Consider the following 26,292-nt stretch of genomic DNA (forward strand, 5'->3'; position numbering starts at 1 on the left):
GTTACAGGCCTGAAAACTCACATTTGCTTTTAGTGAGGAACAAGAAAAATTGAGTTTAAATACTTTAATCCACACACTTTAATCTACAGAGAAATACAGTAGAAATAACAAGACAACAAAAAGATGCATTAGGAAATTCAGTAACAAAGTCAGTGCTGTGAAGAAAACTGCATTTACAAAACTCTGTGAAGAAGATGGAGCAGATGTTACCAAAACTCTATGAAGAATATGGAGCAGATGTTACTCAGAAGAGCATTGGGGAGCTGAAGTCACAGAGACAGGCCGTGATACAACTGACTGAAGATGAATTTTCTTCAGTTTCACCTGTGTAAGTCGGGAGTACCAGCAGAGAACCAGGTGGAGTTCTGTGATTTCACTGGATTTGCAGCTTCTCACAGACAGAACCTGGCCCAAATAATACACATCACCCACATGTAATGATTTGAGCAAACGTCACAATTACAGGGGGCAATGGTATGTATCATCAACCACTTCAGAAACACTGGATGAAGTCAATGAGGGTTCAAACAGAGCAGAGGCTTTTACAAGACATTCCACAACCACACTTCCTGTGCCTACGCAGCAAATGAAGAACATGCTGTGCAGCTTTTATGACTAATAAATTTTACAGTGATACCTCCTTATCCTCTCATTTCAGCCTGCTGCCTTTTAAAAAACAATGGGAAACAATTTGGGATTTGAAAGCATCACTGGTGTCAAGAAAAAGAATTATCAATGTTGACTTTAAACATATTGAAGCTTCGATATGCCATTGGCCGTTATTTCTTTGCAAAGAATCTCACACTTCACTGCTGTGAGCAGTCAGGTTTGCATTGAGATTCTGTTTCCTGGGAAGAGAGGTGGGAATGGTAAGGACAGCTTCAGCTTATGTTTGGGCACTAAATAACACCTACCTCAAACTGGACTGTAAGGAAACGGTTGTTCTGTCAGGAGCACATTGATCACTCCCACCTTACTGTTTTGTGGGAAAACCAAGAAATACTGAATCCAAAATGCCACCTATATCAGTTGAAAAAAAACCCCTAAGGTGTTATAAATTCTACTTCTCATTTTAAACTCATTTTTTCCCCATTTAGTGCAACTTCAGAACATACGCATAAACACATTCAATACAAATCACAAGTCACAGCATCACAGTAGTTCCAAGCTAAAGAATACTTTTTTTTTCTTCCCAACTCTTAACATGCTGGTATTTTCTTGCAAGGCGTAATTACTAATTTAAAGTTACAGCTCTTAAAAGGAACATTTTTACAGTACTCTGACCACTAATTACTAAATAGAAGTCACTGCTATACAGATTGAAGTTACAAGCTACAAAAATAAAAATCCTTTCTGTTTAACTATAAAAATCCTAGAAAGAGGAGATGGCTGGAGGTACTTACTCTAAACATCACAATGGTTGGTAGCAGACAAAATGGCTTCTGAGGGATGTAAACTTTGGGTACAGAATGCAATAAGCTCACAATGTAAATTCCCACTTACTCTTACAAAGAGAACTATTTTCACACTGCAATCTACAAGCAAGTTGCAAATGAAACAATGCCAAAAAGTGAATTACATCAGTAAGGGTACACAGCACAGGAAACAAAGCAAAATTTTGGTTACATTCATACTTTTGAATAGTTAAGGGCTGGATCTTCAGCTAATGTAAGTCTGTGTAATGTCACTAGGTTTAGTCAAGGCATGTGGCTTTACTCCAGCTAGAAGCCTCTCCCTGAGATGCCCAAAACCTGAACTGTGTAATCAGCACTCTTGGTGAGATAAAAAGCTGTGATCATGCTGGGCTTTTAGAACTGTGGCCTAAACGAAGGTGAAATAGAGAATGTCTAAATTCTCTCAATATACTAAATGAACAAGTGGTCTCTGTTGTCTCATTCCTATATTCAAAAAGCAGCTATAATTTACCAGAAAAAAAAAGTCAGCATTTTAAAATAAGTGGTCCACATTCAACAGGATGAGTTAAGTACTAGTATTTTTAAACCAGAAGATCTCCTAGTGTACTCCTAACTGAAGGGTCAAATCTTCTTTTCTTTTCAAAAAGGAAAACTGCTAGTAGTTGGTATGGAATACAGAACAAAAAAGGCTTTTCAGTTAGAACACATGCAAAGATTCCTAAGTGTCCTACTTACCCACAGAACAATGAGGTTACAGTGGTACTCTACCAAAAAGCATTTCTTGCTGAGTAGAAAAGGCTAACTACTACAACAATGATACCATTATCCTGTCCACAGCTAAGGTACAGTGCTTAAAGTTTGTTATTTGTTTTTTGGTTTTTAAACCAGTGAGATACAGTAACATGCACTATAAAAGCTGTGAGCTTCAGTGCAACATAATACAGAACCAGAAGGAACCGGCCAAACTGAAACCAGAACCTTTAACAATCAGTTCTCAGAACCTGTGGGGAATGGGGAAGTTCCTCCCCAGCAGCAAAGAGCAAAAACTGGACATTCAGAATAGGTCAGGTGTCTGGGAGCCTTTGGAGACCTTTCTGACATCTTCCAGCCCAACAAGTGGGTTGCTGGGCTAAGAATAAGCTGTGTGAAGCCATTCCAATGCTCCTTTCTGACAAGCTATCTGGCATGAGGAATAAACTGGATAGAAGAGAAACTCACTATCCCGATTTAATGGGAGCTTTTGATATTGTCTCAAATGACATTTTTAGCTGAAAGTGAGTCAGCATAAAGTGAGTAATTCAATGACTGAGGGAAAAAAAGTACTTACTGAGGAGCTGTAAACACTAGCAAGCAAAACGTATGGGCAAAATGTATTCTCAATCTGCATTAGCTGAAGTTATACAGAAGAAACTTTTAACTTACTTTTGCTATAAGCATTGCCTCAACAGGATGTCTTTCTCCAAGGGTGCTCAAACAAGGTAGGCAGCATTTTCTTTTACAACCAGAAGAATCTCCAGTCTGTTTTCTGAGAGCAATTACTTAAAGCTTCTAACCAAAGTAAATGATGTTTCAAGTTAGTGCTTAAGAAAAGCAAGACCTGGAATAAAAAACCCTATGAAGGGGCAACATCGAAAGTGAACATACAAAAAGAGTATCAAGTGCATAAATTACGCTATATAGTTCTCACATTATGAACATGAAATGCAATTCATAACAGCTGAGAAAAATATTCAAGTTTGAACAAATTCCACATTAATTTGAAACAGCAATATTGCAACTGCAGTAGAAAACACAAGACTATATTAATAACTGCAATAATTGCAAAGTGCTGTTAAAAGTATGCTCTAAGCACTACTCTAACCTGCTTTAAACACCAAAACAATAGACATACATAGAAAAAACATTACCTAAGTGTATGCTACTCACTTCCTCAGCTGTTTCTGAAGATGAAGAATGCAAGTTTGGACTTCATACGCCTTTCTAAGGAGTCCAGCCATGGAGAAAGACACAAAATGCTGGTGGCATTTGAAACAGTTTAACCCTGCTATGAACGGCTGAATTGAAAACACAAAGTAAAACAGAGCCTACAACAAGAAACTGTGCACAGTTAAGCTAGTGTAAGCGGCAGTAAAACTTTGGGAATTCACTTTTGAGTGCTTGACATTGATGGCTGTTACACACCGGCACAGTTTACATAAGGGTATATCCGAGTGAAGACTGCCAGAGGGAACTATTCATGACTTGTCTTTCTGAAACATTGCTTTTGGTATTTTTCCAACGTTAAGCATCAACAAGGTCAGGAAAAATTCCTCAGGGCAGGGCACGGGACCCAGCTGCAGAGTACCCTCTCCTGGACAGAGAACGTACTGCAGTGTTTTCAGGTTTCCAATTCCTTTTCACAAGAGCTACAGAATAGCTATGTGCTCTGGGGCTTTTTGCAGCTACCATGTTAAAAACGCATGTAACAGGTTTATAATCACAACATGACAACATCAAGCAGCTATAGCTATATACAAATTAGAACAGTGCATTTATGCTAGCATTAGAATCTGGAAGCCCATTGCTGACATTTACTGCCTGCAGTCGGACTTCAAAACAGTGCCATAAAACTAACTCAAACCAGGCTTCAACCCAATTTGGAACATCCTGGAAAGGAGGATACATAGAAATCCAAGGACAGCATGCTGGAAACAGCAGGACTTCCCAAGAGATTCTAGTGCTAACATTGTATGTTTAAAAACAACTTTTGGTCATGCATAGGATGGCTACAGACAGTTACACCAGATAGATGATCCCATGTGTGATTGGGAACTGGACACTTCAACCTTACAGAACATTCTCCATAACACAAATACAATTTACAAGAGGCTTCCCCCATGCTTACAATGGCTACATTTGCTACCTGTCATTTGCAGCTTGTGAAACACAAGCTTCTTCCACATGCAAGAACGGGATGATGTCTCATACAACAGGGCCATTTACCAGGGTTTTCCCAAATGCCCAATTAGATGCTACTTTCACTTCTCCTTTGTTTCTCCAAAAGGAAGGCCGGATTTCCACTTCCCAAAGGGGATTTCACACCTTTTGAGTAACTGGGAGGATCCTGCCTGCACAAACTTAGTACATCACTGGTCCCCACTTGGGCAAAGCACAAATGGAGAACCCAGCTCACCTGCTGCACAAAAAGGGGACTTTCAAAGTCTTGGCATCAATTATTTTTCTTCTAGATGCCAGGAGTCCAAAGAGTGAAGTTTCTGAGCAGTTAAAGGTTCTTAGGCTATAAAACAATTTGCACAATCACCTGATCAACTTCAGGTAACTCTTTAAACTGATTATGAAGAGCTGAGACTAAGTAGCCAGTGATGTCATTTCCCTTGAGAAAATACTGCCTTTCATAGCATATACCCTGCTTTTCCAGAGACGTGGCATTTGCTTGTAAACAACAGGTAAGAACCATAGCACAGAACTTCACTATTGTAAGGATGACGATGGTTATATATATAAAAATAATAACTTAGCTAGTGAGATCTTTGTAGCTAATACAAATTGAAGCTCGTAACTAAAAAAGGGGGGTAGTGGATTTCCCTAACATAGTATACTTTTGGGTATTTTAAATGCTTTTTACAGTTTTTACTATTCATTTGTTCTCCATATTTACATACAATAATTAAGTTGAGGTGTATAAAGCTAATGAATGTGGAATTTACACATGGCTTCTGCTTTACAGTGCATTACACTCTAATCACATTTTCAGACAGCTATAAATTCACTGACAATCAGTAGTATTTAAGATCTAGTACATACACTTTCTACAACAAATACCATCAAGTTAAAAATGCTCTCCAAAGAGGATTACAACTGAAGGTTTTAAAAATACTGACTTTGCCAAGGTTTCAATAAATTATTTTAAAATATAAATAGTTCATTCACCATTAATGCAAATGTCATTTTACAATTGCTGAAAAACAGTTTCAGTTTACAAAACCTAGAAACACAGCTTACTTTACCCAATGGTATCACTTTCATTTAGGAGAAGGAAAAAAGGGGGAGGAAAAAAAGACACAACCACCAAAATAATGGAGGAGTTCTGACAAAAGCAGCAACATTCAAAGTTTAGACCAAAGCTCTCATCTTCTGTTACTATCTTGGCTTATAACAGTATACATTCAGCATAAATTCTCTTCCTACTTGGAAGATCACCTTCAGTAACTCAACTGGACTCAACTGAATTACTTAGAGACAAAGTTTAAACCTCAGCTCATAGCTCTCACCTGCTGCAGGCTTAAAATACCTACAACAGAAAAGAAAAAAGGAAGCAGGTTTTTACTTCTGTTAACCATGAAGATGTGTTCACCTGAGAAGCTTTTAACCTGAGAAGCTTCAGATACACCAAACTGACAGTTTCCACGTATTGTTGTATGTGTTCTTAACGTGTACTATCAATCTTTTTCTAGCTATATATTCATATGGGAAATGAAGTTTCAGGTCCAACATGGTAACTCTGACCCTCCTAAGAGCCAGCCAGGAGACAAATGCTTCCATGCTTTTTCCTCCAATCAAATTATACACGTGAACACCAGAACCTGCTAACTTCTGCAAACTTAGCTCTTAACTGCCACACTTAAATTGAAACAGTTAACAGACTGGCTTGCTACTGATCATTTTCAAGTGATCATGAAGCAAGATCTTTAAGAAACCCAAGATGACCAACACACACATTTGCCAATCATTGTTTCCCTAAACCCCTCCTCCAAACAGCTAAAAAGAGACATCTCCTTTGTCCAAGTTTTCCCTCAAGAACTACGACGTTGCTATTTACAAGAACTATAATTAGTTTTTCACTGAACTGAAGCAGAGTCAGTCACAGGATCATTCAGTGCAAGTCATGGTACAATTATTTTGAAGTTGTACCTTGGCTACTTGGGACCTCAGGAGTATTCTATCTATCTATGGCTTATAAAACCACAGAAAAAGGTCATTTGCTAACACAACACTTCCAGAAACCTTCGGTCCAAAAGCATCTTTCTTGCTAACCACCTTCCCCAGAGCTCCCAGATCCTCTGCTCTCCCAGTCAAGCCTATTAGATACACCCTGCACAAGCAGGTGCATGAAAAGGTGTTTGTGTTGCTCCCAAGAAGAAATGGCAGCCAGGAGCTGGCTGCTGTCAGAAAACCAGCTCACACCCTACTCGGTCTGATTTTCTGTTCTGGGGAAAAGGGCAGGTGGAACAGGCCAAACTCCAGCTGTTCCCCTTTCCAAGGGTATCAAACATTCTGCACACTAGACTGTATGAGCAGAAGATCTGATTCCGCAGCAAGGGAGGGCTGAGGTATCTGTCTCTTTCCTGCCATTAGTGTAACTAACTCCTCCAGCTAGAAAGGCTAGGCATTATCACCAATCTAAAAGGCAAAACAGTTGTGGTCATTCAGCTGTGGACGTTTTCATGAATGTAAAAGCATGGCTTCTTCCTCAGCACAAGTTCATTCACAGGTATGAACCTTAGGACACAAACTTCAATCTAAATTAGGTGTTCTCAGTGTTTTTAAAGGAGCTGAAGTTCATTGCTGTATTGTTCAGTTCCACAAAATCTATGTATCTTCATCCGTTGGTTCTCTCATGTAGTCTTCCTCAGAACTGCTGGAAGTATCATCATCTGTTTGTTCACCCACGGGATACAGCATCAGTGCATGTGTCTTATGAGTTATGGTAACAGTGCAGGGCCCCTGAGCCCATGGCTCTCCATCCACCTGCATCGGCATCTTTGAACTCTTCAAGATCAGCTAGTATTAAATAGAAGAACACACAATCACAGTGGTTCAGAGGAGCTCTGGAGATCCCTTTTACAACAACAACAACATGCTGATACTGTGTATTAAAAAATAGTAAGTTAAGGGAAACAGGTTCATCATCACCACTTACCCTCACTGTATGTGCCTGCCCCAGGCGAACAGGATTTGCTAGCTTCACCTGAATCTGGGCACAGTGAAAAGAACCATGAACACCAACAACCTCCAGAAGTCCATCATCGTGTCTATGAATTGAGAAAGGAGACTCTTTTTACTGATGCTTATGAGCCCTAGAATACCTGTCCAAATATTACACAGTCCTTTATATGTTTAAACTGTCTATTTGTGCTGGCCAGCACTGACAAAATCTCACTGAGCAGCAAGGGAAGTCATACAGAAACAGGTATGGAGCAATACATCAGCTGGTACACTCCATCTAACTTCTGGAAACTATAGATGTATGACTTAAGCCCCATCGTGCACATTTAAGGCCCACAGTGGATTTCTCTTCCATAAATGTGTACAATTTTCTGTCTTTTCATCCAGTTATTATTCTACAGGAAAAGCTGCTAATGGCCTAATTCTTTAGATTTTGGTAAAGCACCTTGCCCAGATATTTTTTAGAAATCCAGGATCATGGAGTCTCCCTCTCTCCCTCTCTGGAGACATTCAAAATCCACATGGACATGTGTAATGTGCTCTAGGAGGCCTTGCCTTGGCAGGGAGGTTGGACTGGATGATCTCCAGAGGTCCCTGACAACCCTAATGGTTATGTGATAAGTCTTGTAACCAAACTGAATTATATTTATATATGGCTTCTGAAGAAGGAAGTACAAGAGGGAATAACTAATGTGCTCAGCTTTTCCCCTTTATAGTATTGCTCCAGCCAACTTACTCAAGCATGGCAGTCAAATTTTTGGCCTGCTTCATTTTTACTTTATATTTCAACCTCTATTAAGACATGTTCTTTCACATTCTCAAATGGATATAACTGCTACTTTTTGAAGGCTATCTTTATTTCAATAGCCTCTTCAATGTTATTGCTTAATCATGAGGTGGTCTTAAAAAACACCTTCACGTGTGGGACGCACTTAGGCCAAATCTCTAACATGAAGAAAATAATAAATCCTAGATAACCTGCTGCCACAAGGAATCCCTCTGACTTTCAGACAAGTCTGACTACATAAGCACAGCCTAGGAGAGAGAACTGCTTGCACTAGAAGAGCTATTAAAGGCAAAAATAAGAAGATGCACTTACCTTGCCAAGGGGTAAGGTTCATCACCCACTCCTTCCCAGAGCCTGCAGCCACCTCCCCAGTATCCAATATTCAGGACAATGATGCCTTCCAAATTGGGCAACTCGATTCTCTCACCATCCAACTCTAGCTTTAAAAGACAAACAGAAGTTTATTATTGTGGATCAAATTCAGTACTTCAATATAAGCTGGTTATTCTCTTTATGCATCTAAGAGGCTTCCACTTGAAGAAAAACTGGCCCTGTACAAATAGAACATGTTTTCTTCTCATACTTTAAAAAAAAAGACTTCTGATTTCACAAGATATCCTAAGCTTTAACAGATTTCTGTTAACAGAGAACAGAAAAAGGAGCTCTCACTTACGTAAATCTCTGGTGTAAGGCAAATTTTATCTGAGTGTCAGTACCTGAACTCACGGAACTGAGACAAGGTCAGAAAATAAATAGGGATTTTCAGTAAGCTCATGAATTCCATGAGATACGTCAGTGTTCTGTCTATCTGGAAAAATACTCCAAGTCCAAAGCCATTCTCACACAAGTATAATACAGATATAAGCTGCAAAGCTTTCCCCTTTTTCTTTCACAAGGAAAGTTCTGACACTTCACCAATCGTCCAGAGGATAAGCAAGTTAAAAAACTTACCTCAACCTTTTTGTTAAGATCTTTACATTCTTGTACTAAGCAGTCTTTGGTTCCATAGAAAAAATAAACTGCCTGTAAAAAAATACCCCAAAACAGGGAGAAAACACTGTTAGAAAAAGACAAATCATATCAAGAATATGAAATATTCATGCGTAGTTGTTATTCTGCAAACCTTATCTAATATTAATACATAACATATTTGCACATCGTTCAACTAAGTACTCTTCATGAGAGAGGCTACAACTTACATAAGAAACTTGCTTTCCACATTAAAAGGAAATAGGCAATGTCTTTAATCCATTAAATTTCTGAGCAAATGAGACATTCTAAACAAAAATTGAACAGTACATTCCATAAGCAAGAAAGCAGAGGCAAGAGAGAACACTTGTGAGTGGGCTAGAAGTATGTTTTACCCATGGAATCTCCTCCCCAAGAAAAGTGAGCTCAGACTCTTAAAATGGCATGAAAGGAAGTATGGGAGTAAAGCAATGTAAAGCAAAAAATAGCCTTAAGTTAACAACTACAAGGAGAAAAATGTCACTTCATCAAACAGACCTTGTTAATAATTCTGCTGGAAAACAGAGAGGGAGTCTTCTCACGATGAGCATGAAAATTTAAAGCCATGAGAGCATCAGGTCCTATAGAGAAGTAGTTGTTCATTGTGAATACCTGTAAAACAGAACTTGTAGTTATGGTCTTATTAAATATCATTATCAGGATTTAAAAGTCACAGTGTTTAATGGAAAATGGGTAACCAGAAAAATCAGTATAAACACCCAGGCATTCCACAGAATCTATATTTATACTTGCAAACCATACCTTTGGTTTCCTTAAGTTGTAGTATCCTTTGTTTGTTACTTGAACCTTCCACCTGAAAAACAACAGCATTACTTAGACCCATGACAGACTGTTCTTGCTTAACATCAAAGCTGTAGTTACAAATGTCATATCTATACTGGGATCAAATCAAAAGATTCAAATTTAGTTAAATTACAAAAAAGTTAAGCCTTGTAGAACAACTAAAGCCAGACTAACTTTGGACCTCAGTTATTTTGCAGTTCCCTCCAGCAATACTTGTGTTTCTTTACATATACTGCTGCAACTGGGTATCAGCAGAGCTATAGTAGTATTTGGTTCTATAGAACTTATCTTGCCACTGTTACTTACCTGTCTAGTTTGATTCCATCTGCCTCCATGACATTTTGTAAGATTTGCTCTACAGGGACTTCTCCAGCATAACCTGCACCCCAGCCCAGTGTATTAGACAGGTCATTACCTGTTCCCAGAGGTAAAATTGCAACTTGTGGAATATAACGTTCTTGCCCCTAGGATACAAAACCACTGCATATTAGCTCCTCCTTCAGCATTCATTTTCTCCCTTTTATCCCCAAATGTTCAGGTTAGGTAAATAACATTAATCTTCACAGCAGGTTGTTACATAGTGCAGAGCAATAGAGCTGGTAGCAGTAATAGCAGATGGCACATTTAGGTACTTTTTGTAGAGATAATGCAGAAGAAGGAAATGTTGAAACATTTTAGAAGAGAAATGTTAAAACATTTTAGAGAGAATACAAACACAATATGGAAACAATGTGCTATTAATACTGAACAGAATATTCCTTCACAAAGATGATGCTTTAGATCTAGAAGAGGAGCTCTGAACTTGGCACCTGATTTCCTGACTTGCTGCTGTTGACTTGCTGTAGCCACAGTAAGTTACTAACACTATTACTGCACATAAGCAACAATAGATTGTTCCAGATACATGAGAGGGACTTTTTACAAGGGCCTGTAGGGACAGGACAAGGGGAATGGCTTTAACCTGCCAGAGGGGAGATTGAGATCAGCTCTCAGGCAGAAGTTCTTCCCTGTGAGGGTGCTGAGACACTGGCACAGGGTGCCCAGAGAAGCTGTGGCTGCCCCAAGCCTGGGAACATTCAAAGCAAGGCTGGATGGGCCTTAGAGCAACCTGCTCTAGTGGAAGGTGTCCCTGCCCACGGCAGGCGGTTGGAACTGGATGAGTTTTAAGGTCCCTTCCAACCCAAACGATTATGGGATTCTGTAACTCTGAGAAGTGATATGAACACTAAGAGAGACATAACATATGGCTGTGAACCATCACAAGAAACTGAAATGCTCTTGAAAGACTACAGTGAGGTTAGGTCTGAACCAGCAGATGCATGTAACGCTAGAGTATTCAGCCATGGACAGAAATTCACATACTCAAAGAAGGAAAGTCAGTATCTTAAGTTTCAGGGATGCCACATGCACACACAGATCCAACTGTCATCAGCAGATGGAGCAGAGGATAATCACCTCTGCAGATCAGAGGGGAAGTGACAGCAGCAGGCATTCAGAATGGCCACCTCAGCGAAGGTTTTTGCTCTCTTTACCATAGAAGGATAAAGAGTTATTTCAGATTTATTATGGCCTTTGAAATTCAGCTGCGAAAAGTACTTGCAATAAGTGGCATTATGGTTTCTGTTTTTTCAAGGAGTTATCAGCTAGATAACCTGTGTTTGAAAGTCAAGATAAACGAAGGGAGCAAATGAACTATTGCTGATAATAAAAAGGTTTTGTGGATAATCTCATCAGTATTTATCTAACTCCAATGACTCACTTTGAATACTTGGAAACAAAAAAGAACACAGATTTAATCAACTATGTTGGCTCTGAGGGACAATATATCAGGTGCTTAAGATCAAGTAACCATATACTCACATTCATTAACCTTTACAGTTATGCTTTGTTGCATTTATACTTTATCAGTACATAAAAGTCCTGATATAAGCTCAGTTTGACTATGCACAAGGTAGTAATAATGGCCTTCAACTAAAACATTTCTTGTATTAACAGAAAAGCCACAACAAAATGCCCCAGACCAACAACAAAATCGACATTTATATAAGCGGAGAAACTTTCTTACTTTTATTACTGGAGAAAACGTTTATAGGTAAAGCACTAAAGCCCTAATAATTCTTCATTTTTTATTTTCTCAACAGTTCTAAGTAGCCCTGTAAACTGCAATATCTTCCATTTCAAAGCAACAGTAAACATACAGCTTAATTTTCCTTCTCTGCTTGGTGTCAGCACAGGCTACAGTAGGCTGCGGACTGACAGCTCTGACAGGCTCTTTAGAATATATGATAAGGAGCAGAAGCAAATGACTGCACTCATTCATGCACTGGCAATATAACCAGTGTAGCCAGCAACATTATGAGGTTATTATACGAGCTTGAGCGCACTGGGAGAAATGACTAGTCAGAGCACATTAGCAGCAATGCCATTTACAGCAAATCCGTTCAGACAAAGAGGAAAGAACAACACATAAAATATTCTGCAGCTTGTTCTTTTCGTCTTTTACAGAAAAGAACAACTTGAAATATCATTTAAAACATAAAGCTTTCACATTTTTCCTAAACTACCAGGGAAATGGTATGAATAAGCAATTTTGCAAATATTTCTCTCTAGGCTTATTCAGTAAAATGAAAACAATAAATGCAGGTTAAGAGATCAGGTGCAGCAGTTCAGCAGCTCCAAAACTCATTTCTCCATAAAACATCTTTTAACTTAAACCACGATACCTTTATCTTCATTTCATCAATGGCATCCAGGACCCAGCCTACTGTGCCATCCCCACCACAGACAAGAACCCTGACAGCGTTGCAAGGCAGCAAGGTACAAAGTTGGAGTGCTTTAGCAGGTGTGATTTTGCTTAGATCAAAAACCTAGAAGAGAGGAAAATGAGGAGTTCCCTGAGTTCACAGAACACGACTCACAATTTGCCTTGCAGATAAACAACTTCAGAAAGCTCATTCTCATGCAAAACAAAGATTCTACATTTACAATATTACGTTATGAGCTGTCTTGACTTCTATGAGCAGGATTTGGTTCCCTGAATTCACAAGACACCTCCAGCTGCTTCACTGGGAATAAATGCCATTGATAAACTGAGCTGACAGTGTCCTAGGGAAAGTCTCTATCTAGAGGCATTATGATGAATTCTGTAGAGATGAGAGACTTCAGATAAAGGTTATTTTTAAATACCCATCACACAAAGAGGTTTATTCTTTAAAGCCTGATTGGAATGCACTTAAACACACACACACATAGTGATTTCTACTAGCCTGTATTCCAAGGCTGCGTTTTGAACTTCAAAGCAAGAGTCTTAAGGTGCAGCCAGGAAATCCAAGGAACAACTAACTGCCTTACGTCAACATCCTGGTCCATCCCCGTGGATTTTAAAGGAAAGCAACAACACAAAGCAGCAACTGTAAACACTGACACTTGCACAAGTGAGGATTTAAACAAATAGAGGTTTCAAATTAAGAAGATCTGAAAGTTTCATTTTCTAACAATTGCACATAGTTTCAAGAGCCAAACACTCATCATTAACAGAATTACTGCATCTATTACTAGAAATAAAAACCTCGGCTGGCACTAGAACCGTAACAAACTGGGGGTGGGAGGAGCCTCTGCACTTTTGGTTTCTCTCTTATAAAGCTGTTTGCTCTAAAAGAACAAACTGCATGAACTTGTTTCCTTTACTGATCCTCCATAAGATCCTACTACCATTGTGTAAGCAAAGCCATGTTCTACTTTAAACTTCTTGTTTTATTATAGTGGCTTTTCACTGTAAATACCTGAACAGGGTTCAGCAGAATTTTAAATTCTCCTAGTAAAGTTTCACCCATGTTGTTTCCACTGCGAGTATTGGCCAGTACAATTACTGGCATCCAGTGTTTCCTGCAGTAAGGTGCTACCTGCAAAAGGGTAGAAGTCAGTCGGACACAAAACCACAGCACATTTGGAAACGTTTACAGCCTTGCTCCAAAACCTGTCCCCTGCAAGTTCGGAAATGAGGAAGTTACCAATTAGCCTGAGGCAGTCAAAACAGAAACATAAAGGTTGAAGATCTCTGTTCTGCAGTGCCTAGGACAACAAATACTACAATGTTAGGAACCCAGTAGCAGAAAAATCACAAAACATGCAAGTAAGGTACCTAAATCTCAGTGGTTTTTTTGAGTAAAAAAATCCAAATGTATGTTCATGCTCCAACTACCATGTTAGTAAAGTGACAAGACACTTCAGAATTAACACTGCAAGTACTTCATAGGTATTGAAACATTCATTCACCTCAGAGTGATTAACCTGACAATGTTCTGAGTTCAAATTTTGATGTGCGTAGGGGTTTTTCTGCTTGTCAGGGGTTCTTAAAAAAATATATTAAAACCCAAGCAGCAGCAGACCATTACCTTTTCATAATCAGTTCTTTTCTCTTTACGCATCTGGTTGATTGTAGACAAATAGTATGGTGGGATAATTAAGTCTCTGAATTCTCCAAATGTACACTTCTGTGTCTTTAAATAATCCACCATGCATTCATCATGGACAGTGTACTGGCACCACACACATCTGGAATAAAGACCAAAAGCCATGGAAAAGAAATCCTCAAACAACAGGCACATCAATATTGCTCATTTATTTTAGATACCCTAACTCTGAGAGGGCTTGTTTACATGCACCACTGTAAGTAGTATTTTAAACACACTGGCTACAGAAACTGACATAAGTAGGCCATTGTGCTTGCAAGTTTAGAAAAGCATTTGAATTCTGAGGAAAAAAACCCAAACCCAATAGTTTAAAATTAACTCTATTCTTTTTAATTCTATAAACATCCTTCTGCATTGTCTGCAATACTAACAGTCACACTGAAAGAGAAACTGAACTCTATCCATCCTTAAAGAGCACAGACGAAACACTAGATGTTACAAGTAACATTCATTAATAAATTTTGTAAGATGTAGAATAACCCTTTAAGTCTGAAACCTAAAAGGTTACACAGTGGGGTATAAGGCTGCTGGGATTTTGCTACGCAAAACTGCTCTGCTTTTTACGCATTCTAAAAGCTGTCCTGGAAAACGGGCCAGAACAAGAGGAAATGCTGCAATATCTACCACCAGCCTCTGCAGAATGTTAATCTTCATTTGCTACATCCAAAGCCTTGGTTTAAGCAGCTGTGAAAGCTATTTTTGGAGTCCTCCTGACTAATCCAGCACACCAGAGTACAATGATACATACCCTGTACTGTGACTTCTTTCCGTCCCACTTCGCCTTCAAACCCCTCTCCTTCCCTCCTCTGCTATGCACACTCTCAAGGTTTTGTTTCCAATAGTGTGCTCATTTTCTGCTTACTTACCAAGCAATCTGACAGCATTACACAGATGCAACGCAAAAGCTGGCAGAATATATAATGGAAAGATGACATCTTTCGAGAAGGCTGAAGTAACACGCTGTACCTAGGACCTAGATCACTAGCACTGTATTTTGGCATAACATGCCTGTATGTGTCATGCTGACAACTCTGCAAGCCCATTAATGGCTCCTTGCATTTTTTAACACTCTCACCACAAACTTTAACAACAGATTCTATTACAGAAGCTCTTAAAATTTCCCATTGTCTTTCTTTTGGAGTATCCTTAGAAATGAACTTCAGTAGCTTTAAGATGGTTGTTCTGGTTAGACTGAGCAGATACCCACTACACAAATGACAAGGGCGTTAGAACCTTCTTCAGGTCATCCCCTAAAATACACACTCTCCTGGACACAGATAGCCATTTAAATGTAATTATAGGGTAGACAGCACACCAGTCTGAGTAATGCAATTAAGAGAGCAAGCAGACAGGAGATATAATGCCACACTCTTAATCTTTGATTCCAACTACCCACAAGCAGGCATTTTAATTTTAGGTTCTTTGAAGTTGTTTGTTTAACAGGGTTTTACACCTGACTCTTGCAGGACCCCCTTCGGGGTAACATGCTCCAATCACCCTACAGATATGGCATCGTACTTACTCATACGAAGTCAAATCCCCCTGCAGTACCTGTAGTCGCAGAGCTTGGGCTGTGTGCCACACTGCTGTCTGCAGACCATACAGCAGCTGCAGAGCGGGACGTTGCCTCTGATCCAGTGGTGTAGCATGGAGCTGCGGGCTCCGCTGTTGCTCATCATAATCTCCTTGCAGTGAAAGAGCTGGTCAGCCTTCTTGAGGCAGCCTTCGCTGACACGCAGGCCGCAGCAGTTGCAGAAAGCGCCCTGGAGGATGTGCTGAGCACACACGCAGCAGTAGGAGGGCTGCCCGAAGAGGTCTGTGTAGTGCCAGTCATGCTTGCTCTTCCGAAAGATATCTCGGATTAACATCTGCCGCCGGGACCGCTGGAAGCTGCACCACAGGGTGATGAGCACCGGCAGGAGCACGGAGCACAGAGTCCAGAACACCAAACTGTTGTCTGTGACGACCGAGGAGGCAGCGCTGCTCCTGCTCCCCGTCCCTTCCATCCCTCGGCAGCTCAGCCTCGCCGGCCTAACCCCTCACAGCACTCGGGCAGACGGCAGGGCCAGCCCGGCAACGGGCCCCTAGTCCAAGAAGCCAACGCGCAGCCTCATCAAACATGTTTTAACCCCTACTAGGGCCAAGCACCTCGTTGCCCCACGAGGGGCCACCCGACCTACCCGCCACAGGATGCCGGTGCCCGCCGGCTGCGCGGGGCACCACCCGCCGCCCGCCCGGGCCCAGCACAGTGCCGGCCGGCAACAGCCGCCTCCCGCCCGCCAGGAGGGAGCCGCCGCAGGGCCCCGGCTGCCCCGAACGCACCACGGCCACCACGGCCCCTCTGCGGGGGTTCGGGGTAACGAGACCGGCACCGCGCCGAGGCCCCGGCCCTTCACACACCTCCTCTCCGCCGCCCGCCCGCTTCCCCCTCCGCAGCCCCCGCCGGGTCCCGGCGGCGGCTCCCGCTGGGCCGAGCAGGAGGCGAGCGGCGGCCGCGGAGATGCGCGGGGCGGCGGAAGCGGAAACGGCGGTTGCCAGGAGACGGGCGCCGCCCGGGCTCGGGCCGGCTCGTTACGGGCTTATCGCGACACCGGGCCTATCGCCAGCCCCTCCACGACAACGCGGGGTAGCGCGGCCCTCGCTTAGCTCCAGCCACAGCATGGCGGGAGCTCGCCGGGAACGGAGCTTCGGCAACCCGGGGAGAAGGGCCACGGTGGAGCATCCGCTGCCGAGCCGGCTCCGGGCCCGGTTACCACACTGCCGGTTCCTGTGACCCCAGCCAGAAGCGCTTCCCCCTAATTCCGTTCGGTCCTCACACGTTACACGGCTCCCCGGCAGCAGTTCTGCAAATAAAGAGCAGCTGCTATTAGAAACGACAGGGTTTCCTACTTCCAACGCAGTACCTTGAACAATTACAGACATCCACACAAGAGACACAACAGTTCTTGGATTTTAGGCTGTTCACACGCTGGAAAATGCCAGCGTGCCACAGCTTAACGACACTCCGGTTTCCAAGGGAAGTCCCATCATGGGATGCCCCAGCTCCAGCATGGCCCGAGCCCTGAGCGCTTCCATCCCCTGCTGCGGCTCTCACGAGCCCTCACACCTACAGCACACTGTTTCTGTCAGACCTTTACAGACGGTAAAGATCAGCGTGAGGAGCTGTGCCAGCTAAGGAGCTGGCAACCAGTGGGTACAGCAGCTGAGCACACCCCAAGGTGTCTGCCTGAGGGGCACTCACCGGCCTTGCTCTGATCTGCTGTTGGACTTCCTGAACCTTTCTGTACCTCATTGAGACCCACACTCTTTGCCACAGGTCACCCTGACTTGTGCAGGCACGGTGGCACAGGGCAATAAACACCACCTCTTCAGCAAATAAAAAGGCTCCAATGAGGAGGGCTGGCAAGCCCCGGTGAACCCCTGAGGTGCAGGAGATACAGGGATGTGCTACATGTCCTCTCCAAAGGGGAATGTTAATCACTCATGTCCCTTGTGTGAGCCGCTGATGGATTCTGACTCCCTGTTTCATACCCTAGATTCAAAGGGACACTTACTTCTTTTCCTACAGATCGGTGATGCTGTATGTCCAGCACAGCGCTGCTTGGAAGAGGACCTCTGCCGTATTTCTCAAGGCAGAAACTAGCTGCTTGCAGCAACATTTCTTATCCTACATTCTTACTTCACACTGTTTACTAGTCAGGAACACTTACAATCCTGTTTCTTATGATCCAGTTTTCCTTGTCCTGAAAAGAGAAGAATTCTGCGAGTTTTCATTTGCATGGTTCTATTAACGCTGTAATAAAAACCTCTCTGCTGTGTTTTCCAGCAGTGACAATTTGCCTTTGCTAGAGTTAAACCCCATTAATATGCATTTCTGTGCTGCAGTTTGAGACAGTTTCTGAAAAAGGGGTCCCTCTGCAACAGCCTGTAACATTAACATTCAGTAATGGGCAATTGCTTCTTTTCAAGAGCAACTGCTCACCTTAGGCACCCAAACCCATTGCTTTGGTTTCACAAAGGTAAACTATCCAGTGTAACTCTGAAGCCTGACGTGGAAAAAAGGACTTCTATTTTCTGTCCCTCAGGAACAGAGTTATGCTGAGAACGTGTGAGCAGATAACAGCCTAATTCAAAACCTCAGGCCAGATGTCTTCAGAATTATGCTATCACTCAGATTAGTCAAAGCATAAACAAACACTTGTGACTGACGTAGCTACTTCAAATAGGCTGATGCCTCGGTCAGCGCTACTCATTTCGGAACAGGCTGAGAGAAAGCAGAATCAAAATGAAGACGTTTCTTGTGTGTGTCTCCGTTTTGATCCTGATGACCACTTTTACAGGTAGGAGTTTGTATAGAACAAACCTGCATGTGTATGTAGCACAGCAGAGCATGTCATAACTATTAGTTCCACAACCTTGCATTTTACTATCTTCATATTTCAACACCTATTTTTACATTGCAGGCTTTCCATGATTTGATTTTTAACAATGATGCTATTGTATTCCATGTTTTGCTCTCCACATTCATTTCTTGTAAAACCAAAAAGTTTAATATTCCTAGCTTACTATTTTAATATTATTTGCACAAGGTTCTGCAAGCAGAATGTTCAGTGTAAGCTCTCCTTTGCAACAAAAGGCTAACTCATTACTTTGAATATAGTCCTAAACAGTAAAGCAGCACAGAAAAGAACAAAGAACTGGAATCACTAACGCCAGTGATTAGATGGTGCTGCTATATTCTCTCATTTTAGAGTGTAATACGAATATGTAGGGTTTGCTTCATAGAGGTAGAACTAGAGAAAGCACACGCATAAAAACGGTTTAAAATTCCACTCATATCTCCTGGAATGCAACATCCCCCGGGGAAGGGGCTGTAATGAAAGCACACTTTGTATATAGACAAAAATCAGGTTTGGAGAAGTTTCATTTTACAACTGACAGATAAAATGTTAATGTTTTGGTAATTTCAGAGCTAATTTCTACTCTTCTATCTTTAGACACTTCCCCAGTTTTGGCTGGAAAAGATGCCAAACAGATTCTGAGAACTCGCCGTGGAGACAGACCGAGAAAAGCTGGTTTCCCTGATGAGCCAATGAGGGTGATTTATGACTTTCAGTTTTAAATTATATTAACTAAAACCCCCACAACACCAAAAGCCCCAAAACATTTGTGCTTAGTATTAGATTTATAGAGATTTAATTCCAAGCAGTATCTTATGAATATCGCTCTTTTAAGCAGCTGAGTTCTTCTGTGAAATATTACCCCCCCCCCCTTTACATTCTTTCAATTACTGTTAAGCAGCATTCTGCAAGTGCTGAATGTTGCTGAGGAAATGTATGCTTGCAGAATGTGGAAATTATTTATCACGGTTCAAAAAAGTCAATTAAATTATGGAGAAGAAAGTGGCTTTTCATTTATAGAAATGTGGATTTCATCAGGTTGTTTCTGAAGAACTAAATAACAGGAAATGTCTTCTGCTTACAGCACATTCACTCAAGGCAGAAAGGAGATGCAGGTGTCAGTGGTCGGTGTGGAGATTGAGGTAGTTCTCAGCTAGCTTTTAAAATAATTTCTTTCACTTATTTATGGATGCTACAGATAGGATAGTTTGTTATGATATGGTAGGAGTTTTCAGTTGCTAGCTTAAGGCAGCAGCATTGGTACTGCAGGAAATATTTGTATTTATTTCTAAACTGTATTACAAGAAAAGAAAAAGAATTAAAGAACCTTCTGTTATACTTGCTTTGACCAGATGTAATGTATAATTCTGCACTTCTCAAGAGGTACTTAAGGTATTTTAAAATTATTGCCTATTTCGTTCCAAAGTAAATAAACTGTGCTCAAATGACATGGTCCTGAAGAGGCAAAACCCACAGAAGTGAGAAAGCTCACAATAGACGGTGCATGTGTGATGAATACACATGTGGGGCTCAGTTTAGCAAGGTGCTGAACACTTCTGAACTCTGTAGGACATGAGGAGTGCTACGTACCTTGCAGGATTGAGCTCAGTGTGTGCCAGGGTTGTGGAGACGGCTCCTGGGCTTCTCTTTCCAGTGGTTATTGTAGACCAGCCAAAAAGAAGCCACCTGGCCATGTGCCACTCCTGATGCACATGCTTTTTTGTGATAGCACATCATGCTGGTTAACAATCTTGCGCAATGAAGACTGTATAATAGAGCCAAAACCACACAACACTCAGTCTATGGTTTAGTTTTAGGTAGCCCTGTGAAGAGGAGGGAGTTGGACTAAATGACCCTTATGGGTCCCTTCCAATTTCCCTTCCATATTCTGTGGTTCTGTGATTCTAGGTGGGGACTAAAGGGAGCTAGGGCTAGAAAAGTGTTTGATCACTGACCTCTGCTGCTCTGTCCTCACCACTTCCATCCCACCACGATCAGTAGCAAACACTTTTTGAGACATTCCAACCCTCTTTTTATGTCCTTTTTAAAAATTTTCTTTCTATACAGCAATGCTGCCTTTCTGTAAGAAAACCCAAAGAGAAGAGTATTTGTTTTCCTCACTAATTGTAAAGGTTTTCAGTATAAAAACAAATATCTACTTATAGAAAACCTACCCTCCTCCTCCATGAGGAACTCGGGGATTTTCCCTTGTGAATGAAGGTGCATGGCTCCTCTATCCCTGTGCACAGTTGTACCCCTGGCTCTAGGAGAAAACCTGCTTTTGTATGGATTCTTTGTAGCAGAATGAAATGAATGCTGGGATGAACCCACCTCTGTTCATCTATTTTAAGCAGAAGCTGTTTGTACTAGGCCAGATCATGCTGAGTTGGGGAATTTAATTTGCAATTCTTTGTGACACTGTTTGCCTTCCAAGTGCTGTTTCACTCAAAAAGCCTGTTCAGTTACAGACAGCAAGATCTGCCATTTCTGAATATTTTTAAAGTGTCATTTATCTTATCAGCATGTTTTAATCTTATTTTGACTGAGACCCTGCTTTTAATCCTGCAGCATCCTATCAGTTATATAGTTCTGTTCTCCACAAATTCGTAATGCAGTCTTACAGAGGGATTTGAGCCAAGTCTCCCTGTGCTGCCAGGAGAGAAAGCACATTAAAAACCAGGATACTAATGCTTCCTGCTGGCCCCCAGTGTACCAACCCTCTGCTCAGCACAAAGAGCTGGAGCACAGCAGGAATACTTGGCCAGTGCAAAGGGTTTACACTACAGCTTCCAATCCTGCAACACCTACTGTGCAAAGCAGCGGGGGGACCATATATGTGAAAACCTGTACCCAGTGTTCACAGAGCTTGTGAGCCCTCAGGCACTGGGGCTGTAAGTTTTTAAAAGTAAGTTTTGTTCTGGTGCAGGTCTGGTTTTTGGTACACAGCCCACCTCAGTTTGGTAACTCTTTGCTTACACCAACCCCCTATGAATTAGTATGGGAAATGCACATGATTTTATGGCTCACACAAAGACCGGTCATCACTGATGCACGCTACCAACTAGAACCCTTTGGTGTACTGCCATATGATCCTGTCAGGGGTTCATGGTTTTTAATCAGCAGGAATCTATTTTCAAAAGAGGCTACAACAGACCTATCTGTGAGAATCCTTCTGTACCCTCAGGAACAACAGAAGCTTCTGTGCCTCTATGCAAATAAGAAATGTGTATGCAGAATCCCTGATTTATGAATACTGTAAAATTCTTGCTCAACACTTTTACTGATGTCAGTCAGTAAATACTGCTAGGGTGGGGAAGTTGATTGGCATCACCATTTCACTGTATTTGATGATTTTAAGGGGTAAATTACTTGCTCATATGTAAGGTTCATTGGCCTGACATTAGACTTGAGTGTTCACATAATTAAATTACTTTTTCTTGTCTTCCAACAGGAGTACATGCTTTACCTCCAGCGCCTGGAGCAGAGAGCAGAAGAACAATTCCTTGAACACTGGTTGAACCCCCATTGCATCCCACACTGCAACAGGGATCTGGTGCATCCAATCTAATGGTCTTGCCTACCCCACAAATGGTAGATAGATTTATTTTGCAGTGCCTGTTTCTTTCTTTGTAATAAAGGGCAGAGCCACAAACAGGAAGAGGAGAGAATAATCAGTGGCTGGAGGAAGTACCTTGTGCTAAAAGGTGTCTGGCGACAGATTAGTGGCAGGGAACATAAGTGTCCTTGGCATCAACTGTGTCACTGCAGTCTGTTGCTGTTACTAAAACATGGGGTTATCAATTTCTGTACTACATGGATCTAAGTTGGTGACCACAAAACATTCTTAATAATGTTGCTTCAGACTGCTCCTCTTTCTTTCCTGTCTGCTCGTGCTCCTTTTCCAACTCATCTGTTTAAGTCTTGGACTTGTTCACTTAGCTCTCTGGAGGACTGTGGCAGGATATGTAAGATGAAGTCTGACCTGCTAGGAGCTGAGCCTGTTCTGCAGTATTCTCAGCTGAAATAATTTGCTGGCTGCTGACTTTTTAGATGGAATTCACTATTTAGTACACATTCTGGCAAACATTAACATGGAACATTCTCTCAGAGCTTGCATGGATTATTAGTTCTGTGCATGGTTTTCAACATCAGTGTAATAGATGCCATCATTTGCTTTATTGCCTCTGTTTATCACATGCATCATAGAATTTAATGGGAAAATATGTTCCAAAGCACAGCTCAGAAACCAGGCACTACTAACAAGCCAATTGGTGACAAAATGACACATCCCATTAGTACTCCATGCAAACTGGTTTCTGATCTGGTCATCCTTTTTCCTTATGTGTTTTGCATGGAGCATCAGCTTATCGCTACATTAAAAAAACGGGATGCATTGAGGTAAGGAGTATAAAATACAAATAAACTCTTCCAATTACCCAACAGCCAAAATGATGCCAAAAAAGAAGATATACTTACATCTGTAAATGCTTATAACAGGATGAACCTTCCTTCTGACGTTCTTCAAACAGACATGAAATTTGTCAACTGGGATAAATCTGAATCATTGCCATAACAGTGATGCCGTATCACTTACAGTTAACCTTGTAACATGCAAGTTGCAGGTTTAGCTCCTTACTTTCAAAACCAAGTAAAACAGAGACGGTGTCTGTCAGGGCTGATCTGTTTCAAAGACAGAAAGTGTTTCTGCTTAAAATTCTGCTATTTATTTGTATCTGTACATATCTAAATGCCTTTGATGCTGTTGCTAGACTTCAGTGGAGCTCTCTTAGTCCACAATAAGACATAGGTCTGAAACTTATTTAAAAACAAAAACACAAAATTCCCAAACCTTACCCCGAGGAGGCAAGTTGGCAGATTTCAAAACATCTTCCAGCTGAGGCACAGTTGAAAGCTGGCTCGCTGGCTGTTGGAATCCTTTGCTATGGCTGCTCACAGGCGATCGTGAAGAATTCATGTTAGAGAAGTGCTTAAATGATTTGAAGCCCTTTCTGTTATTAGTAATGTCAGTAACATTAGTCATGTTTTTAAATGACATTTTCTTTTCTCTCTGCAGATCTCTTTCTTTCCACAGATCTCTTCATGGCCACTGAAGAGGATATATACCATGATTACGTTAAGGAGGAAAAGATTATTCCTGCATTGTCTATGTGCTCATTGTAGAGCTGAACCTCTGCAATACAGTGCAATCCTAGTGATAGAGCAAAACCTCCAACTATAAATGGAAGTTTTATGTTATAGACCACCATATATTTTCTACCAGTAATGACTGCATATATGAATAAATACATCAAGGGTCTCCCCTAGTATGCCACTTGGAGTACGATGTTCAGCTGCTGAGCCCCCAGCATCAGAACAAAGACCCGTTGAAGCGAGTCCAGAGGAGAGGGACTTTTTACAAGGGCCTATAGGGACAGGCCAAGGGGAATGGCTTTAACCTGACAGAGGGGAGATTGGAATGAGCTCTTAGGCAGAAGCTCTTCCCTGTGAGGGTGCTGAGGCACTGGCACAGGGTGCCCAGAGAAGCTGTGGCTGCCCCATCCCTGATAGTGTTCAAGGCCAGGTTGGACACAGGGGCTTGGAGCAACCTGCTCTAGTGGAAGGTGTCCCTGTCTGTGGCAGTGGGTGAAACTGGATGGGCTTTAAGATCCCTTCCAACCCAAACCATTAGAGGATTCTGAAGTAAGGGCAAGAATAAATCACTGATTAGTGCCAGAGTATGCTTTTTAAGGGTACAACTTCAGACTGTCTGAAGCAGCAGAAACTTAGAGGGAGAGGTTCATAGAAAACTGGAGGTATAACCATGAAAAGAAGGCCAGCTCCCTAACTTTGGAGGAATCCTTAATTACAGTTTTCTAGGTTAAATAACAATATTGTATGAAGACATAACATTTATGCAACACTGATCTATGTTTAATTGCCTGATGACTATTTCATGTATTGTTTCATAATAAAAGCTTGATGCAAACCCATTTTCAGATGATTTTGTTACTTTAGTCTCCCATACAAAAATCACTGGAAGTGAAGCTTATTACGGTGAAGTAGTGAGGAGATGTCAGAGGACTTCCTAGGCTCAGCAGCTGGGAAGGACTATGGAGCGGACTTTACCATTTTGTAGTTTCTCTGCACAGCTTTTCCCTTTCCTTCATAATTCTGCCAGGTCAGGCACATGTATCCAGCCATTTCTGCCTGCATGCCTTTATAACTTCTGCCTTGGTACCGAGTACCTTGTACAATCAGATGGTAAACATATGATACCTGCAAAACAACATGAACAATGTCTTGATGGCTCTTACATGACTGTTATGGTTTGCAGTGGCAACAGAATTAGTTATGAAAGGAACAAAGTAACTTTCAGAGCTCCTCACTGCAGTTGCACTGAGCCTGAGGACTGGTAGCGAAATAAAACAGTTTTATGCATATATATAAGGTAGTTACTGCTGCATCTGATAGAGTGAAACAGTTTGACAGTCCTTCTGGTATACTTTCCTTCCAGTAAGAGAGCTCTCCTAGATGACTCCAAGGAAGTAATTTAAATCTCAAAGCATCAAAGGCTTGCTTTCCCCTGCTGTCAAGATGAAATCACAGATTAAATCTGGGAGGGTAAAAAAGTATCGTCAGGCTGCTATTGTGTACTTCATTCATAATACTCGCAATACATAGATCTCAATTTGCATATCTCTGCTGAAGTTAAAGTCGTTAGGTGAAATCCTGGCTCTGCTTTTTCTTGCACAGTGAAAAGTTCATGCCAAACCCAATTATGCCAACTTTCACGCAGTGAAAGCAGATGTAAGTACTTCTCTGAAATACAAGAACTCCCACCTACTTATATTCAGTCATGAGTTAGATAACTAGTAAGGTTAAATAGTAGCTTCTAGGGCTAACTCAGCAACACAGAGCTAATCCTAAAGCACACACGTGGAATAGACAGTGTTTATTGGCTCTAAGTTTGCTTTTCCGCATCTCATATAGGCATCTCCAAAGGATTATTAAGTCTAACTCACAAGGAGAAAACCAAAAACACAGAAAGGTGAAGTACTTCTAGGTCCCTGTTCCATGTTCTCTTTCACTTTATAAGGGAAAAATCTGTGGTATAGTGTTAATAGTCTTTAGCCTACATTTGTGCCAGGCCACCTGATCTAGTCAATGGGCTAAAGAGCCAACCCATATCTGCACTCAGCTTCAAATCAAAAACTCACCAGTGTTTACAGAATTACAGCACTAAAGCTTCTTTACAAAAGTAAACTCTCTCCTAATAGTACCTACACTTCTGTTCTGTGGTAGAACTGACCATGGAAGTACCTCCTGGTCCATCAAGACAAGAAAAACAGCAGATGCCATATAGGAAAGTTTGAAACATAGAGAATACAGGGAGAAAAAAGTGTAAAGAAAGAGAGAGAGAACAGAAATTATGAGGGTAAAGAAGAAAAACCCAGACTAAA

At 41.4% G+C, this 26,292-nt stretch overlaps 2 protein-coding genes and 1 long non-coding RNA gene across 6 annotated transcripts; 1 reads left to right on the forward strand and 2 right to left on the reverse strand.

Moving 5' to 3' along the window:
• Window positions 1-49: 49 nt before the first annotated feature.
• Window positions 50-16,679, reverse strand: DGKE (diacylglycerol kinase epsilon). Of its 3 annotated transcripts, XR_009963594.1 has the most exons (13): window positions 15,984-16,679; window positions 14,355-14,514; window positions 13,743-13,862; window positions 12,684-12,827; window positions 10,267-10,424; window positions 9,919-9,970; window positions 9,655-9,768; window positions 9,100-9,171; window positions 8,461-8,588; window positions 7,336-7,447; window positions 2,838-3,027; window positions 217-1,020; window positions 50-183 (listed from the first exon to the last, which is right to left on the reverse strand). XR_009963594.1 is itself a non-coding variant. In XM_062612652.1 (11 exons), exons 1-11 carry the CDS (start codon window positions 16,436-16,438, stop codon window positions 2,911-2,913), a joined length of 1,632 nt encoding a protein of 543 aa, XP_062468636.1. In that variant the 5' UTR covers window positions 16,439-16,679; the 3' UTR covers window positions 2,528-2,910. The 3 variants fall into 3 exon arrangements, 2 of the variants coding, with proteins under 2 accessions (XP_062468636.1, XP_062468635.1); XM_062612652.1 differs by lacking the exons at window positions 50-183; window positions 217-1,020 and having other exon boundaries at window positions 2,528-3,027; XM_062612651.1 differs by lacking the exons at window positions 50-183; window positions 217-1,020; window positions 2,838-3,027 and adding an exon at window positions 6,912-7,196 and having other exon boundaries at window positions 15,984-16,678.
• A 1,760-nt stretch (window positions 16,680-18,439) lies between these two features.
• CUNH17orf67 (chromosome unknown C17orf67 homolog) lies at window positions 18,440-24,916 on the forward strand. 2 transcript variants are annotated; one of them, XM_062612661.1, is made up of 4 exons: window positions 18,440-18,772; window positions 19,430-19,530; window positions 22,284-22,423; window positions 23,907-24,916. In XM_062612661.1, the coding sequence occupies exons 1-3, from the start codon at window positions 18,718-18,720 to the stop codon at window positions 22,398-22,400; spliced, it is 273 nt and encodes a 90-aa protein (XP_062468645.1). In that variant the 5' UTR covers window positions 18,440-18,717; the 3' UTR covers window positions 22,401-22,423; window positions 23,907-24,916. The 2 variants fall into 2 exon arrangements, with proteins under 2 accessions (XP_062468645.1, XP_062468646.1); XM_062612662.1 differs by lacking the exon at window positions 23,907-24,916 and having other exon boundaries at window positions 22,284-22,650.
• LOC134160554 (uncharacterized) lies at window positions 23,432-25,106 on the reverse strand. Its single transcript, XR_009963595.1, has 3 exons — window positions 24,959-25,106; window positions 23,687-23,939; window positions 23,432-23,512 (listed from the first exon to the last, which is right to left on the reverse strand). It is a non-coding gene; the product is annotated as an uncharacterized LOC134160554 (long non-coding RNA).
• Window positions 25,107-26,292: the final 1,186 nt, after the last annotated feature.

This window comes from Pezoporus occidentalis, unplaced genomic scaffold (assembly GCF_034315485.1).
Source record: "Pezoporus occidentalis ecotype Australia unplaced genomic scaffold, CSIRO_AGI_Poc_V1 ctg160, whole genome shotgun sequence".
Lineage (NCBI taxonomy): Eukaryota > Metazoa > Chordata > Aves > Psittaciformes > Psittacidae > Pezoporus > Pezoporus occidentalis.